This window comes from Gorilla gorilla, chromosome 19 (genome assembly GCF_029281585.2).
Source record: "Gorilla gorilla gorilla isolate KB3781 chromosome 19, NHGRI_mGorGor1-v2.1_pri, whole genome shotgun sequence".
Taxonomy (NCBI): domain Eukaryota; kingdom Metazoa; phylum Chordata; class Mammalia; order Primates; family Hominidae; genus Gorilla; species Gorilla gorilla.
The window spans coordinates 54300064-54315356 of record NC_073243.2 but is presented as its reverse complement, the minus strand read 5'-3'; the positions used below and the strand labels follow the sequence as shown (position 1 = coordinate 54315356).

Below are 15293 nucleotides of genomic sequence, written 5' to 3'. Positions count from 1 at the left end.
GTCCCTCCCACAACATGTAGGAATTATGGGAGCTACAATTCAAGATGAGATTTGGGTGGGGACACAGCCAAACCATATCACTGTACAACAGGGCCTTCAAGGGAAAACCTTGGTTAACTCAGGACTACTGACCCATAGGAAGAGGCTTAACCTCATCATTTGTGGAGGTTTTTTTTTGAGCAAAAAGACATATGATATATTTAACTTACCCGCTTTTACATTAAAAAATAGCAAGAAAAATTTACTAGAGACAACAAATAATGTAAAATAAAATGTAGCTTCATATGATGGCTGGTTAAGGGAGATATTTAGAGGCAGGCAGATGGAATGAGGAGGGGGATGAAGCAGAAAGAAGGAAGGAGAATGGGAGAAACAGATGTATATTAATTTTGCTAAGTCCTTGAGTGACAGAGATTTGATTTTTAAGTACGTACTAAAACTGTCTTAAAGAATGAACAACCCTTTTTAGATTAAAAATCAAGGAACACTGCCAAGTTTTTGCAATAACTGAGGCAAGCTAAAAATTGCTTGAAATATTCTTGAAAGCCTCTTATGCATCACATTTTTCAAGAATAAAATGCTTTATGACTCTGGAAAATGTGAGTATGACATGTTTTTTTAACAGAGAAAACATATTCTGTTTTGATGGACTAACATTGCCCTCTAGGAACTCTTTTTGATATGCTGTTTAAATTTTTTTAAAGCTGTATTGAATTTTTGCAACACTGGGCACAAATTTCATCAGCTCAAGGAGTTTTCTCCAAGGGTTAAATGAAGGCAAGATCCAGCCCTGGAACCTAGAAGTTTCCTACCCTGGTCTATAGATTATAAATCACCCTTCTTCCATTTTTGATCCTCTATAATCCATTTTCCACACAGCAGCCAGAGTTTCAAACCCTGAATTCTCTGCTTAAAAGCCACAGTGACTTTTATTATATTTTAAAGAAAATCCAAACTCCTTCCTATAACTTTCAAGGTCTTTCATCATCTGTCCCTTATTGACCTCATTTTTCCTACTGCTTTCTGCCTCTATTTATCTTCCTTACCTTGTTCCTGCTTCAAAGCTTTTGCATCCACTGTTTCTTCTGCCTGGAATGCTTTTCTCCATGGTTTTGCATGGCTGGATCCTTCTCACTATTAAGATCAGCTTGAATTTCACTCCTTCCTTGGACACCTTAGCTAAAGTTGCTGTCTGGACGCAGTGGCTCATGCCTGTAACTCCAGCACTTTGGGAGGCCAAGGCAGGAGGATCACTCAAGGCCAGGAGTTCAAGACCAGCCTGACCAACATGGTGAAACCCAGTCTCTGCCTAAAATACAAAAATTAGCCGGGCTTGGTGGCACGTGCCTGTAATCCCAGCTACCAGGGTGGCTGGGGCAGGAGAATCACTTGAACCCAGGAGGCGGAGGTTGCAGTGAGCCGAGATGCACCACTGCACTCCAGCCTGGGCAACAGAGAGAGACTCTATCTCAAAAAAAAAAAAAAGCCTAAAAATTAGCTGGGCATGATGGCTTCCACCTGTAAGTCCTAGGTACTTGGGAGGCTGAGGCAGGAGGTTGCTTGAGCCCAGGAGTTCGAGACTACAGTGAGCTATGATCATGCCAGGGCACTCCAGCCTGGGTAACAGAGCGAGACCCATCTCAAAAAAAAATTATAAAAATTAAAAAGTAAGTGCTCAATAAGTATTCACTGAATGAATGCTGTTGGAATGAATGCTGCCAGGAAGACACCTAGATGGGGAGGCACAAAATTCTGTTTTTTGTTTTTGTTTTTGTTTTTGAGATGAAGTTTAGCCCTGTCGCCTAGGCTGGAGTGCAACGGCATGATCAGCGCTCACTGCAACCTCCGCCTCCCAGGTTCAAGCGATTCTTCTGCCTCAGCCTCCTGAGTAGCTGGGATTATAGGTGCACACTATCACACCCAGCTAATTTTTTGTATCTTTAGTAGAGACGGGGTTTCACTATGTTGGCCAGGCAGGTCTCAAACTCCTGATCTGGGGTTTTTTTAGTAGAAAGAAATTGAATTTAACTGAAAGAAACTAATAAGACATTGTGTTGCTGAAGCTACTAGAAGAAAAAGTTAATCATTGATTTTTGTCAAGAAGGTGAGGAACTCACTACTGACTTTTGTTCTTTCTTTTTCAAAGGTGTCTTTGAGATTATCCTCATAACTTCTCTGATTGGTGGAGGCCTTCTTATTCTCATTATCCTGACAGTGGCATATGGTCTCAAAAAACCCAAGTGAGTCTGCAGACAACAGTGGGTGCCTTAAAAATCAGGGACAAAAAGGGGTTGAAGTCATCATAGTTGCTTCGTAGGAGAGGGCACTCTACCATTAAGGGGTGTTCATTCATTTATTAACTTGGTGCGTATTTATTGAGGTTATTAAAGGCCACGCTCAGTGGCTCATCGGAATTCTGATCAAGCAAGAGCACTTTCATTTCCCAGAGCTCTATGCCCAGGTCTAGGCCTTTTTGAGGCCAGGAGAGTGCCAGCTGCCCCACAGGCTCTGTCTGCTCCATTTGCCATCTGAGACTTGAGTTGGAGAGCAGACCCTTTCTCTCAGTGTCTAGCAGGGCCCCTGGCTGCAGCAAGAGGCCTTCTTGCAAGCTTCTGTCTCAGGCAGAGCGGGGAGCAGTGTCTCCACGGTGTTGGAGTGCTGGCCAGTCATCTGTGGGTGCAAGCTTATTGCTTGCTTGTGGTGCAGTGTTGAGGGTCTGGCTGCAGGGGCCTTTACCCTGCTTGCCCTGGCCACTGTGGGGAAGAAAGCATGTCTTCAGGGTCTTACACTTTCTCTCTGCAGTGAGCCTTATGGCACCCTAATGGTCCTCCCCTGGTTGAGCTGTCTCTCCAAATTAGACAGTTGTGAGTCATCTCTGTCAAGCAGCTGCACTTAGTTAATGGTCAAGCTAATATCAACCTCAGTTACCAACTGTAGGTAATAACCAAGCCACCAGCATAGATTCTTGTACATTATGCACTTAAGTAATCATTTTGATCTTAGCATGCATCAGAATCAGGCCTCACCCCCGAAGTTTCTGATTCAGTTGTTCTAGGGTAAAGCCCCAAAATGTTCATTTCTAACAAGTTCCCAGGTGATCCCAATGCTGCTGGTTGGGACCACACTTGGAGAACCATTGCAGGAAAGTGTGGGTAGCTTATAAGGTTTATAAAATGTTGTCCTTCCCAGAGGATAAGCCTCAAAGGAATGACTCTGTGATGGTGCAATTTACAGCATTGGGACCAGGTATGGAGATGCTGGGATGGGAGAGAGGGGAAGATAAGCTTTGTATGGGGAGAGTCTCCTTTGATCACATCCCACAGAGAACTTGCAATGTCACCCCCCAACACACACCACAAAACAACTCCACTTTCCCAGGTTCTATTAGGCAGACGTGCCCTTATTTAGGAGGGAACCTTACAATTCCCTTTAGCACAGCCTCACTCTTTTGACTCAGCCATATGGTGCTAATGCTTCTTGGATTCAATTCCCATCTTAAAATCTCTCTCATTAGCAAATTGACTCACCTGTGTTGGCCCAGCGTTCCCAATCCTGCTGAAAGTAGTATAGCCACATGGCGTGGAGATGATTTCAAGGTAAACTCTCCTGTTTTTATTAAGGAAATCATTGCCGTGGGAGGTAGACGAGGTGAATGGAGATGGGGAAAGAGTCCTAGGCTGAGCTTTTTTCAAGGTTCACATCAAGAGAACTGGAGTTGAAAAGTCTCAGGGAATGGCAGGCAGGGCAGATGGACTCAGCCTTCCTGGAATGACTTTGACTTCATGCTTTGACGAGGGGAAAGGGCTTCACCAGGCTCATGAGGACCCAGTGCGTTCCCAGGTGGAACTGGTCCCATAAAGGATGCTGCAAAATAAAGACACTGGCCCTACCCTTCCTGACCTGATGGGCTAGTTAGAGAGAGAGGAACCTTGGCTATAGGATTTGAAGCCATTTACAAAGCAGCCAAGAGCACATTAATGTAAAGACTGCCTAAATATCACCAGGGAATGTTGATGGGCATGGCAGTCTGAGGCTGCCTCAGGTTGTTTTTCTCAGGTTGGGGACGTCAGAGTCAGGCTTTATTTAACTGGCATTGGGGTTTTCTAGTGAGTATTCCTTAACTAGAAACCCTCCATTTGCATAAATTTTTAAGTGGAAAACTGTTAGGGAAATTTTAAGGTTTAATTTCTTGCTTACGTAGAAACAAGCCCAATCAAATATAACCTTTAAATCCTTGTTACTGAAAGGCTGTTTCCAGTTTTTCCTTGATGCACAAATTTTAAATATTAGTCCTTGTTCCCACTCAGAAGTCTTTTTTGAGCATGGGCATTTTGTTATAATGGGCTTTCTTTCTATTTCCTCCTCTTATCAGTCCGGTATACTGGACTGATTTATACCCCCATTTACTTTCCTGCTTATTAAATGTCATTTAGAGAGTAAATGGATTCATAGGCAGTGCTCTCTGATAACTAACATGCTTTTTGAATAATCCGTAGGTTGGGCCTCTAGAGCCGGCACTTATTAATCACTTACTACATGCCAGGTGCTGGGCTAGGCCCTAGGGATACAAATGACAAAGTCACTGTCCCTGCCATGAGGCCACTTCTGATTTTCTGGTGAGGTTGAACAAGTCTGTCTCTATGATGTGGTTTTTCCATCCCTAAGAGTTCTAATTTTAGTTCTTCCATCTTAACTGGGGTTTTGTGAACATGGGATTGTGTGGAAAATAGCCTTGCACACTCTAGCAGAAGAAATTGTTTGAATTGGCTGGGTACAGCGGCTCATGCCTATCATCCCAGCATTTTGGGAGGCCAAGGCAGGCGGATTGCTTGAGCTCAGGAGTTTAAGACCAGCCTGGGTAACATGACAACCCCATCTCTACAAAAATAAAAAAGTAGCCAGGTATGATGGTGTGCGTCTGTAGCCCCTGCTACTCAGGAAGCTGAGGGGGAAGAATTACCTGAGGCTGAGAAGTTGAGGCTGCAGTGAGTAGTGATCATGCTACTGTACTCCAGCCTGGGCAACGGGAGTGAGACCCTGTCTCAAAAAAAAAAAAAAAAAAAATTATATACATATAAATAAATAAATTTTTTAAATTGTTTGAATCCAGGGCACTGTTTCTCAGGAAATGTGCCACTCCTTCCAAGCTCTGTGGAAGGGCATGCAGAGAGGGTTGGCCACCACTTCTGGGCCTGGGAGGAAGGTGGGGGCTGTTCCAGAGGTGGGCATTTGCTGTCCCAAGCCTGACGAGTTTTTGGCTATGTCATATGTGACTCCTAAATGACCACTTGGGATGTCCCTTTTTCTTTTCCAGGATAAGCTAAACCTGAAGGAGTCTGATGACTCTGTGAACACAGAAGACAGGATCTTAAAACCATGTTCCACCCCCAGTGACAAGTTGGTGATTGACAAGTTGGTGGTGAACTTTGGGAATGTTCTGCAAGAAATTTTCACAGATGAAGCCAGAATGGGTCAGGAAAACAATTTAGGAGGGGAAAAGAATGAGTATGTGACCTACCTCTTCAGGCCTGACTGTCCCCTGGGGAAAAGTTTTGAGGAGCTCCCAGTTTCACCTGAGATTCCTCCCAGAAAATCCCAATACCTACGTTCGAGGATGCCAGAGGGGACCTGCCCGGAAGCCAAAGAGCAGCTTCTCTTTTCTGGTCAAAGTTTAGTACCAGATCATCTGTGTGAGGAAGGAGCCCCAAATCCATATTTGAAAAATTCAGTGACAGCCAGGGAATTTCTTGTGTCTGAAAAACTTCCAGAGCACACCAAGGGAGAAGTCTAAATGCGACCATAGCATGAGACCCTCGGGGCCTCAGTGTGGATGGCCCTTGCCAGAGAAGATGTCAAGACTCGGCATGCAGCGCTTGCTTGGCCCTGCCACATCCTGCCTAGGTTAAAGTTTCCCCTGTCCCTGAGCTGCCAGTTGAACTTGGTCGGCACAGATGCGACCTTGTACTGGGAAGAAGGGATGGTGATAAGCCCGAGTTTTGTAAAGGAACAGCAGTCCCTTTTCGTTTGTTCAGATACCAAGCTCTCACCGAGGCCTCCTGACAGATTGACTTTGGAGGAAGGGCCCAGGTTCTGAGCCCAAAGGACCCCCAGGGTGGACATATCTGGCCTCCCAGGAATTGGGTCATGGTCCCAGCCTTTGCTAGGGCTGAGCCTCAGAGTTCCAGAAGGCCTTTCCCTGCTGCCAGAGGACAGTTGTTTTGTTGGCTCTTGGGTGGTCTGGTGGGAGCCTGGGCTCTGGTCTTCCCCTACGAGGTAGCCCTGAAGCCTTCCTGTCTCCCCATAGTTGGGACTGGAGGTGGAGTGGACCTTCCTAAGGGGTTGTCTGAGGCTCCTCACATCCTCTTAGATCTCAAGTGTCTGTAGCAACACCGCACCTGAGAATCCTCACCCTCAATTTAGACTGCATTGACTACTAAAAAATCAAGGAAGGGGGAGGGCCCTGGGGAATGTACGCTGCCGGGCGCAGCTCTGTCCTGTCTCCAGGGGGCCACTTCCCAGCTGCTGCTGCCCTTCTATTCAGCACCCAGCCTGGGAGCAGAAAGGCACCTGACATTGCAGTGGTTGTCATATAGGGACGCTGGCCCCTCACACTGGTTCAGAGCCCAGGAATGCTTACTTAAAAGGCCTCTTCCCGGAAGCAGCAGGGCAGGGCCTGGGAACATGCAATGCCTAGCAACTTTGCAGCCCCAACAGGAGGACTTCTGCTCCTTTTCTCTAGCTGAGCACAGAGCTTGTGACGGTTAGTGGAGCCTTTCACGAAAGTGTGGATTGCTGGCTTCAGCAATGAGATGGTACTGGGCTCCTCCTGTAACTATAGTGACAGAGTCAGCTGTGACTCCCTTGACCTTTGTGGGAGGCCACTAGAAGCCTGGTGAGATCAGGGCAGGTGAGGCAATGAGTGAGTGGCCCAAGGTGCAGTGAACCCAGCACTTGCCAGCCAGGAAGGCTGATGGTATTTTTTCTAGGAGAGTTTGAGGAATCAGTACTAGGATTGCAGGCATGAACTTTGTAAGCCTCCCACTCAGGTGTGCAAAACATCACTTTACTTTCCTAAAACTAAAATTAATTGCTAGCCTGAGACCTGACACTTCAAAGTAACCTCAGCCCAGTATGATGATTTCTGAGTTGCCGTAGGTTTGTGACTCAGTCACATTTGGGGTTTTGCCCTCCCCTGTCCTGCCTGGGACTGGCTCTGAGTGCCGAGGATGTTCAATGGTGCAGCGTCCATGGGGCAGAGTTGGTCACTCAGTGGCGTCCTCTGGGTCATGTATTTGTCCAGCCGTGGTTTTGTCTCTGGCCTCGTGTGTTTACTATGGTCCCTCCTGTCCCTGTTGGGTCACCTACCACTTACCTTAGCCAATTGCTGCCTCGTTACTGTGGGCACAGGAAGGTGTGGCTGCTCTCTCAAAGCTCTGTCCTCATTAACATCTCCAGCGGCTGCAGCCACCCCCCCACCACCCACCCAGGACTCAGTACTCCTGGTTTACGGAACAGGGACTTCTGGTACACCAAGGAATGAGGGAGGCCCAAGGCAGGGCACTGGGGAACAAGACTCTAGGGCAATGCCCCGTCCCATTGTCCTGCACTCAAGTCCAGGTGTAGGAAGGGACCAAACAAAAGAGATGCGTCCAATTCTCATGCCGCCCCTGATGTCTGCTCTCCCTGCTCTCCACCCCTTCTGTGGTGTGGGCTCTTCTGTGAGCCCACTGTCCCCAGAGTTCCAGATGGGGCCTTTGGCAACCCCACCTTCAGATTCATGAACATATGGGGAGATTCTAGCCTTGCCTCCTGTCTTGGCCCGAGGATGGGGGAGGGCACGGGTACCCCCACAGCTGTTCTTTCAACCCTCCTGCCCACCTGTAGTTGGGGGAATTTTCTCAAATTCTGTGGGAGGTAGGTGAGAGGAGAGCCTGGAACGAGTTCTCCCAAACTTGTCTGTCTCACACCTGGATGTAGATGAAGCTTTTGAACCTAAAATCTAAGAATTTGATGGGAGAGAAAATGGATCCCCAATGGCTCCTGTGAGTGGATTCCAGAGATAAGGATGTTGCCCTCTGGCCCCTGCTCCTTCATCATCAAAGCCGGAAGCGTCTTCTGCTGGACAATTTGCAAATCCCCACCCAGCCCTTCCTGTTTCATTTCTTCTTTCCTTTCTCTCCTCTTGCCCCTATCTTGTGCTTTGTTTTCCCCCATTGCCAGAGCTTCTCATCTTTTAACACTTGCTATTTTTTTCTTGTTTCTTTTCATTCCTTTCTCCCGTTCCATCAGCCTCCTTTGATCATTTTCCATGGTTTTATTATCTTTGAGGGGTGGGAAGATGGTGGCTCTGTTTCTTTCTAGGTGAGAGGAGCTGTTTCTGTGAGTCCCCAGAATGCACTGGTGGGCCACACCTCAGCTCTCCTGAGCAGGTTCACAGATTGTAAGCCTCAGAGTTCAGAGCGCTGGTGACTTCCTCTCCTGGATCGAGTCACCAACTGTCCCCGCTCTGGGCACCTGGGACTGCCTCTGTGGCTGGGGAAGGCCATCTGTGTTTTCCCTGTTTACTGTCAGAGACATTGTGAGGACACAAACAGGAAGACTTGTGTTTTTGCAAGGTCATTAAAAATGGATAAACCAGTTTTCTGAGACCCTGGGATCCATGCAGACAGCTAGGTTAGTGGCCTTTCTTTAACAGTAAGAGCAGAAAATTTTAAAAGAACGGCAGAGAAACCAATCTGTGGCTTAAATAAAAAGACCACAAGTTCCTTCTGGTGTCTTGGGAGGCAGCGGTGTGAAAACACCACGCAAGGGTCTGGAGGAGGCAGGAGATGGGGAGAGATGAAAAAGGAGAGGCCCACAGTGTGGATCCCTCCGGCTGCTCTGCTGATGCTCTGTGTGCGAGGAAAGCCTGTGCTGGCCAGTCCACCCCAGTCTGATTCTGTCCCCATTTCCAGCACGCCCCTAGTTACTCCTGCTGCAGCAGGCACCCTGCCACCCAGGGCAGTGGCCCACGGGCCAAATCCAGGCCCTGTTTTTGTAGGTTCATGAACTAAAAGCTATAATGACCTATTTAATGGTTGAAAACAAAAAGAATAACATTTTGTGACAAGAAAAGTCCAAGAAATTCACGTAGTGTTGACAAAGTGTAATTGGAACACAGCCGTGCCCATCGTTGACCTATTCCCTATGGCGGCTTGCCCCTACAAAGGCAGAGTTGAGTAGTTTCAACACAGAGTTTTTCCCACAAAGCAGAAAACGTTTACTCTCTGACCCTTTGCAGAAAAAATTTGTGGACGCCTACCATAACCCACAGACATGAAACTCAGACTGCCACTATGTTTCAACTTTGAATTAGCTGCAAATTAAAAAGAAATCAGGATATGTCATTCTGAATTTCTGACCAAATAAGGACTGCCCTCTTTGAAGGGCGCAGACACACTTACTGGTTCCCCACCAGCCCTCCTAAATTCCTGTCCCCTTCCCATAGCTAAGGTCGAGAGTTGGTGGCTTACACCAGTGGTTTTTCAACAGGAGTGATTTTGACCCCCAGCCTCCCAACCTCAGACATTTGGTGATGCCTGGAGATATTTTTGATTGTCACGACTGGGAAGGTGCTACTGGCATCTAGTGGGTAGAGGCCGGCAATGCTGGAAATTATCTTACAATGCGCAGAACAGCCCTCACAACAAAGAATTATCTGGCAGAAAATGTCAGCAGTGCTGAGGCTGAGAAGCTGTGGCCTGAACTACCCTCTGCCTTCTAGATCCACACACAGTGTTCACATGGGTGAGACTCCCCTCTAGGTGTCCCCTCTTTTTTCTAATTTAAAATTTGTTTTAAATTCAACTTTACAGCAGTAATCCCAAGAGTTTTAAATAGCAATTATTTGTCATGCTTAATTGACTCCTAACATGATCTGTGTGCACCTGTACACGTTTTTCAGCTAATTGCAAATCATACTGAATACATTATGTTCTCCCATATATAAAAATTCATGCATGAGCAAAGCATTTTGAACATCCATGAAGAACCCCATGGCGGGCCTGCATGGTGTGGTTTGCTAAGGCATCCCTTGGTTGATAGGATTCGTTTAAAGGTCTTCCTAGTATAGAGTGCAAATGCGATAAACATTTATCTTTTCTTACCTTTGTCCTGTCTCTTTGGGGCTGTTTTCAAAAGTGGAATTGCTGGTCAGAATTTTATGGTTGTCACATTTTGCGTGACTGTGTCCCATCAAAGGTTATGCTGATTTACAGTATCACCAGACATGTCTGACGGATCCTTTGTCCTTTTCCACTGAGAATCAGCTGTCTACCACTGTGAGCTTGATTTTGTCAATTTATCGGGAATAGTTCATGAAACTTTATAGTTATTTGTGTTGCTTTAATCCTTGTGAAGCCAAACTTTTTTTATTGTTGCCATGTCCCTGTTTTGACATTACAGAATGTTCTCTGCCTCCGTGCTCCTGGGGACATTGACAGACCAGCTGAGTTGCTAGAAATAAGAGGGACTCAGTAGGCCCTTAGCACAGCTGGTGGACTTTGCCATTTGGTTGACTATTTAAAATACTTGTTTTTGTAGGGCATTTGAAAAAGAAATTTCACACTGGTGTATTTTGTTAATTGTTTCTACGTAAATGTTGATTATTGACAAGCCTACTTGTAATCAAAATGTGTAGTGTGGTCAGTGTCTTGCACTCTTATTGTTGTTGGTGGGGGGGCGGTTCCTGAAGAGTGGAGTGTGACTAAGGATAACAGCAGTCCTCATTCCCTTTGGACACTGGGGTCAGTGGGGAGAGAGTTTGCTCCGAAGCACAAACAGCTCCAATCCATGCTGGAAGAGACCCCAGGCCACAATAGCCCTTGACACAGAGCTCTATGCAGGGCTGTGCTGCCCAAGACGCTTGCCGTGTGCTGATGAAAAGGGCTGGGGAGAAGCGAGGGGCAGGGGAGGGGCAGAACTCCACAAGAGGGCAAAACCTGCTGACAGCAATGCTCTCGTGGCTGTTCAAGGGAAGTGAGATACTTGTACTATGCATTTCATTTTTAGGACTAGAATTCTCTCTTCCTGCCCAACTTCAATATAAGTGTGGACTAAAATGCGAGAAAGGTGTCCTGTGGTCTATGCAAATTAGAAAGGACATGCAGAGTTTTCCAACTAGGAAGACTGAATCTGTGGCCCCAAGAGAACCATCTCTGAAGACTGGGTATGTGGTCTTTTCCACACATGGACCACCTACGGATGCAATCTGTAATGCATGTGCATGAGAAGTCTGTTATTAAGTAGAGTGTGAAAACATGGTTATGGTAATAGGAACAGCTTTTAAAATGCTTTTGTATTTGGGCCTTTCATACAAAAAAGCCATAATACCATTTTCATGTAATGCTATACTTCTATACTACTTTCATGTAATACTATACTTCTATACTATTTTCATGTAATACTATACTTCTATATTAAAGTTTTACCTACTCAGCCAGGTGCAGTGACTCACACCTTTAATCCCAGCACTTTGGGAGGCTGAGGTGGGCAGATCACTTGAGGTCAGGAGTTTGAGACCAGCCTGGGCAACATGCTGAAACCCTGTCTCTACAAAAAATACAAAAATTAGCCAGGCGTGGTGGTGCACACCTGTAATCTCAGCTACACGGGAGTCTGAGGCAGGAGAATCACTTGAACCCGCGAGGCAGAGATTGCAGTGAGCCAAGATCGTGCCTCTGCACTCCAGCCTGGGCAACAGAGCAAGACCCTGTCTTAAAGTTTTACCTACTCAGCTATCTAAACTGAGGCTCCACAATGTAAATACATGAGAGATCAGGGAAGCCTGGTGGCTGTGGGAAAGGGCTCCAGTTGACCAGGACTCGGCAGCTCATTACACTCTTTGCTGCAGGAAATGACTCCTGCCTGCATTTGCTGTGGAGGATCCGAGACCCACGCGCGGGCTCTCATTGTCTTCCTATTCCAGACTCCTTCCCGCTCCTGGAGCTGCCTCTGGGTCTCAGCTCTCTGCTCTGAGGCTACGCCACAGCTACAGCTCCCTGACCTGTTCCTGTTCAGGCTCCCAGGAAACCTCAGAGTGGCAGGTGCCTGCTGTTTCCTCTGTCTCCCGCCCAACCCACCATGGCCTCTCCTGTACTTTCAATTTGTTTTTCTTTAGGCATTCCTTCCCTTCAGCTTCTAAACACAGTTGGGTCACTTCCATTAAAGAAAGAAAGAGCCCCCTGGATCTTCCTTTCCCTCTGGCTGCCCACAGACTCTTGTCACAGCGCAGGCCGTGGTTTAAAGGGAACGTGGTCTACAGCCCGTCTGGCAGCTTCTCCAGGCAGCTGAACTTGTTTCCGTTTTTGGTAGTGAGAAAATTGCACCGCTAGAACTTTCTAGAGGTGTAGAAAGCAGGGAGTCACTCAACCCATTCTGGTTTGGGGGACTGCCAGATTTTTTTAAAAAAAAGGGGTGTAGAAAGCAAGCCCTTGAGACCAAACAATCTTGGGACAAGGAATACGGACACAGAACAGACTGGTAAGTACCCAAGTATATGACAAACATCCACCATGGATCTAGGAGAAGCCCTGGGGCAGGGCGATATTCACCCGCAGAGACCCCCGTTCATCACTAAGCTTATGAAGAACCATTGACTGGCATTTAACGCCAGGTGCTGTGCTCAAGGTGTGGCACGCAGTACCCAGTAAGCCTCACAACTGCATTGTGAGTAGGTAGCTCTGGCCAGTGGCAGATGAGGAGGCTGTGCTCAGAGAGGCTAGATGACTTGGCGGAGGCTCTCTGAGGCTCTAAGCGGGAAGTGGGGGGTTGGAGCCCAGCCCTTTGACTTTCCTTGTGCTTTTCTACCTCGGGTGAGTAAGATGACCAAGGGACTGGGGAGATCAAGAGGAGTGGAGACTCCAAGGGGACCCCTTTTTGGTGAGACGTGTAGACCATTCCCCTCTCCCCTGGGTGCCTGCAGAGCTCTTGAGACTGGTTTTAGAGCCAGTGAGGTCTAAGAGAAATGCTGATGGCAGGTGTGGGGATGGAGAGGGGAACCATGTCCATGTTCACAGCCTTGGTGACAAGAAGACAGAAGCCCCCAGGGACCCAGAGCTTCAGAAGGGTTTACGATGGCTACAGAAGCAGGAAGTCCCATGACAGTGTAGAATCTGTAAGCACCCCCAGGACCTGGGCAGGGCAAAAGCAGGTCTGCTGGAAGAGTGGATGTCCCATGACTGTTGGAATAAGGTACCACGTGGGTGCCTCCTCCCACCCCTCCTTCCCCCTCCCCCACCCCCACCCGCCCTTGGGGCAAAGCGAGACTCGTATCAAAATAAAAATAAGTTATTGGCTCACGAGTTACACTTTCAGAGTCCACAGACTTAGCAAGGATTCGTGTCCTCTTGCTGCTGTAACACATTTCCATAAGCTCAATGCCTTAAACAACAGGAATTGATGATTTCACAGTTCTGCAGGTTGGAAGTCACACAGGGCTACACTCCAGGTGCTGGCAGGGCTGTGTTCCTCTCTGGAGGCCATAGGGAAGAGTCTTCCTTGCCTCCCCCAGCTCCTAGGCGATGCCTTTATTCCTTGGCTGGCGGCTCCTTCCTCCGTCTGCAGAGCCAGCGGTGTTGCGTCTCTCAGTTCTGCAGTCACACTCGCTCTGTGTGCAGGACCTGGGCTGCACAGCATGAAGGCCCCAACTAAAGCCTCCGTCTCCGTGTAGGGACTTTCTCCCGAGATGCCAGGTTTGTCCTTTTAGGAGTTCCTGGCCCATAGAAGACTGTGGCTATATAGTCTTACGTGAGATCATAACCCAATGGGAGCTTGATGAGAACTGAGCCCAGAAACCCATCAAAATCTCATCTTATTGTTGTCAAAGCTATAGGGCCAAAGGATCTAGGGCCTAGAAAACCTAGCCCTAGATCCATGGCCCAGGGGGCTCACTAACAGTGCCCCTGGAATTAGACATCCCAGGTCCCTGGCCCAGCTGGATTCCCACAGGCCTTGCTCTGCAGGGACAAGATCCTGAGAGAGCAGGAGGGGCAGACTCTGGGGGTAGAACCAGGGGCTGTCTTGGCCTCGGCCCATCAGAACCACAAGCGCAGGCCCATGGAAGGGCGAATAAGGGGAAGTCCAATAACAATAAGGTCCAAATGAACTTCCATCTGAATTCAGAATTCTTAAGCATTAGCAAGTGCTGGAGTTTGTGCAGGGCTCAGGGGTCCAGGAAGGTGCACCCCAGTTAGTGAAAAGCCTAGGGTGCTGGTTTAGTCAAAACCACGACTGCATATGTGCACCTCACACATCTCCCAGGGGCTTGATTTCAAACCTTCCTTCATAGGAAACAAGCCACAGGACACAAAACACATCCAGTTGGCCTTTTGAAAGAAATAATATGTATTTACTTAGAAACAAAATTGCACTTTTCCCTATAAGTCAACAAATGCTAAGGATTCTGGATGTCAAATACCTCCCAAGACGTTTTATCAGACAGACTTTGTTGTCCTTCAGGAAAAAATATGAGTTCCAGGAAAAATGACAGGCATGCAGGATGCTGATTTCCTTCCTGATGGTAAGACAGCAGCCTCCTAAACTGACGATTTCATGACTTCTCAGGGGCTGGGTCCGGAGAACACCTTACTTTAAACAAAGGGAGAATGCTCTGTCCAAAGGCATCTTCTCTTGAACCCAAAGCAATGTTTTCCCATCATATATCAGAATTTTCACTCTTTTCTCGATCCTTATCCCCTCACTACCCCTTCCCCATCAAAAATATAAAACAAGAAATTTTAAAAAAATCTTTTTTTTCTTAGAAACATGGTCTAACTTTGTTGCCCAGGTCAGAGTGCAGTGGTGTGATCATGGCTCACTGTAGCCTCCATCTCCTGGGCTCAAGGAATCCTCCCACTTCAGTCTCCCACATAGCTGGGATTGTGCCACCACATCCGGCTGATTGTTTTGTTTTTTTGTAGAGATGGGGGTCTTGCTTTGTTACTCAGACCAGACTGGTCTTGAACTCCTGGCCTCAAGCAATGCGGCTGCTACAGCCTCCCAAAGTGCTGAAATTACAGGCATGAGCCACTGTGCCCGGCACAAAATCTTCCAAAAAACAAAACAAAATGAAAACCCCAGGAGTCCTGAATATCATCCTTCGAGTGCTCCTGACCTCCTTGTCTGGGAGAGCCCTGAGTGAAGGAGCTCAGGACGGTACCCCTGAGGCCTGCACTCCAGCCTAGGTGACTGAGCATGGGTGACCCGTCACTGTGCTGCCGACAGCAGAATGGACTGACAGGGCTTCCAGATGGACA

General features: G+C 47.4%; 1 protein-coding gene across 1 annotated transcript in view; it reads left to right on the top strand.

Annotated features, from left to right (window-relative positions):
* Window positions 1-11466, top strand: part of IL31RA (interleukin 31 receptor A) — a 71078-nt gene extending 59612 nt beyond the window's left edge. Inside the window, exons 13-15 of the mRNA XM_031003371.3 lie at window positions 2147-2240; window positions 3515-3596; window positions 5315-11466. Of these exons, the coding sequence (XP_030859231.3) occupies window positions 2147-2240; window positions 3515-3596; window positions 5315-5791 (653 nt within the window). The 3' untranslated portion in view covers window positions 5792-11466. The remainder of the gene's footprint in view (window positions 1-2146; window positions 2241-3514; window positions 3597-5314) is intronic.
* Window positions 11467-15293: the final 3827 nt, after the last annotated feature.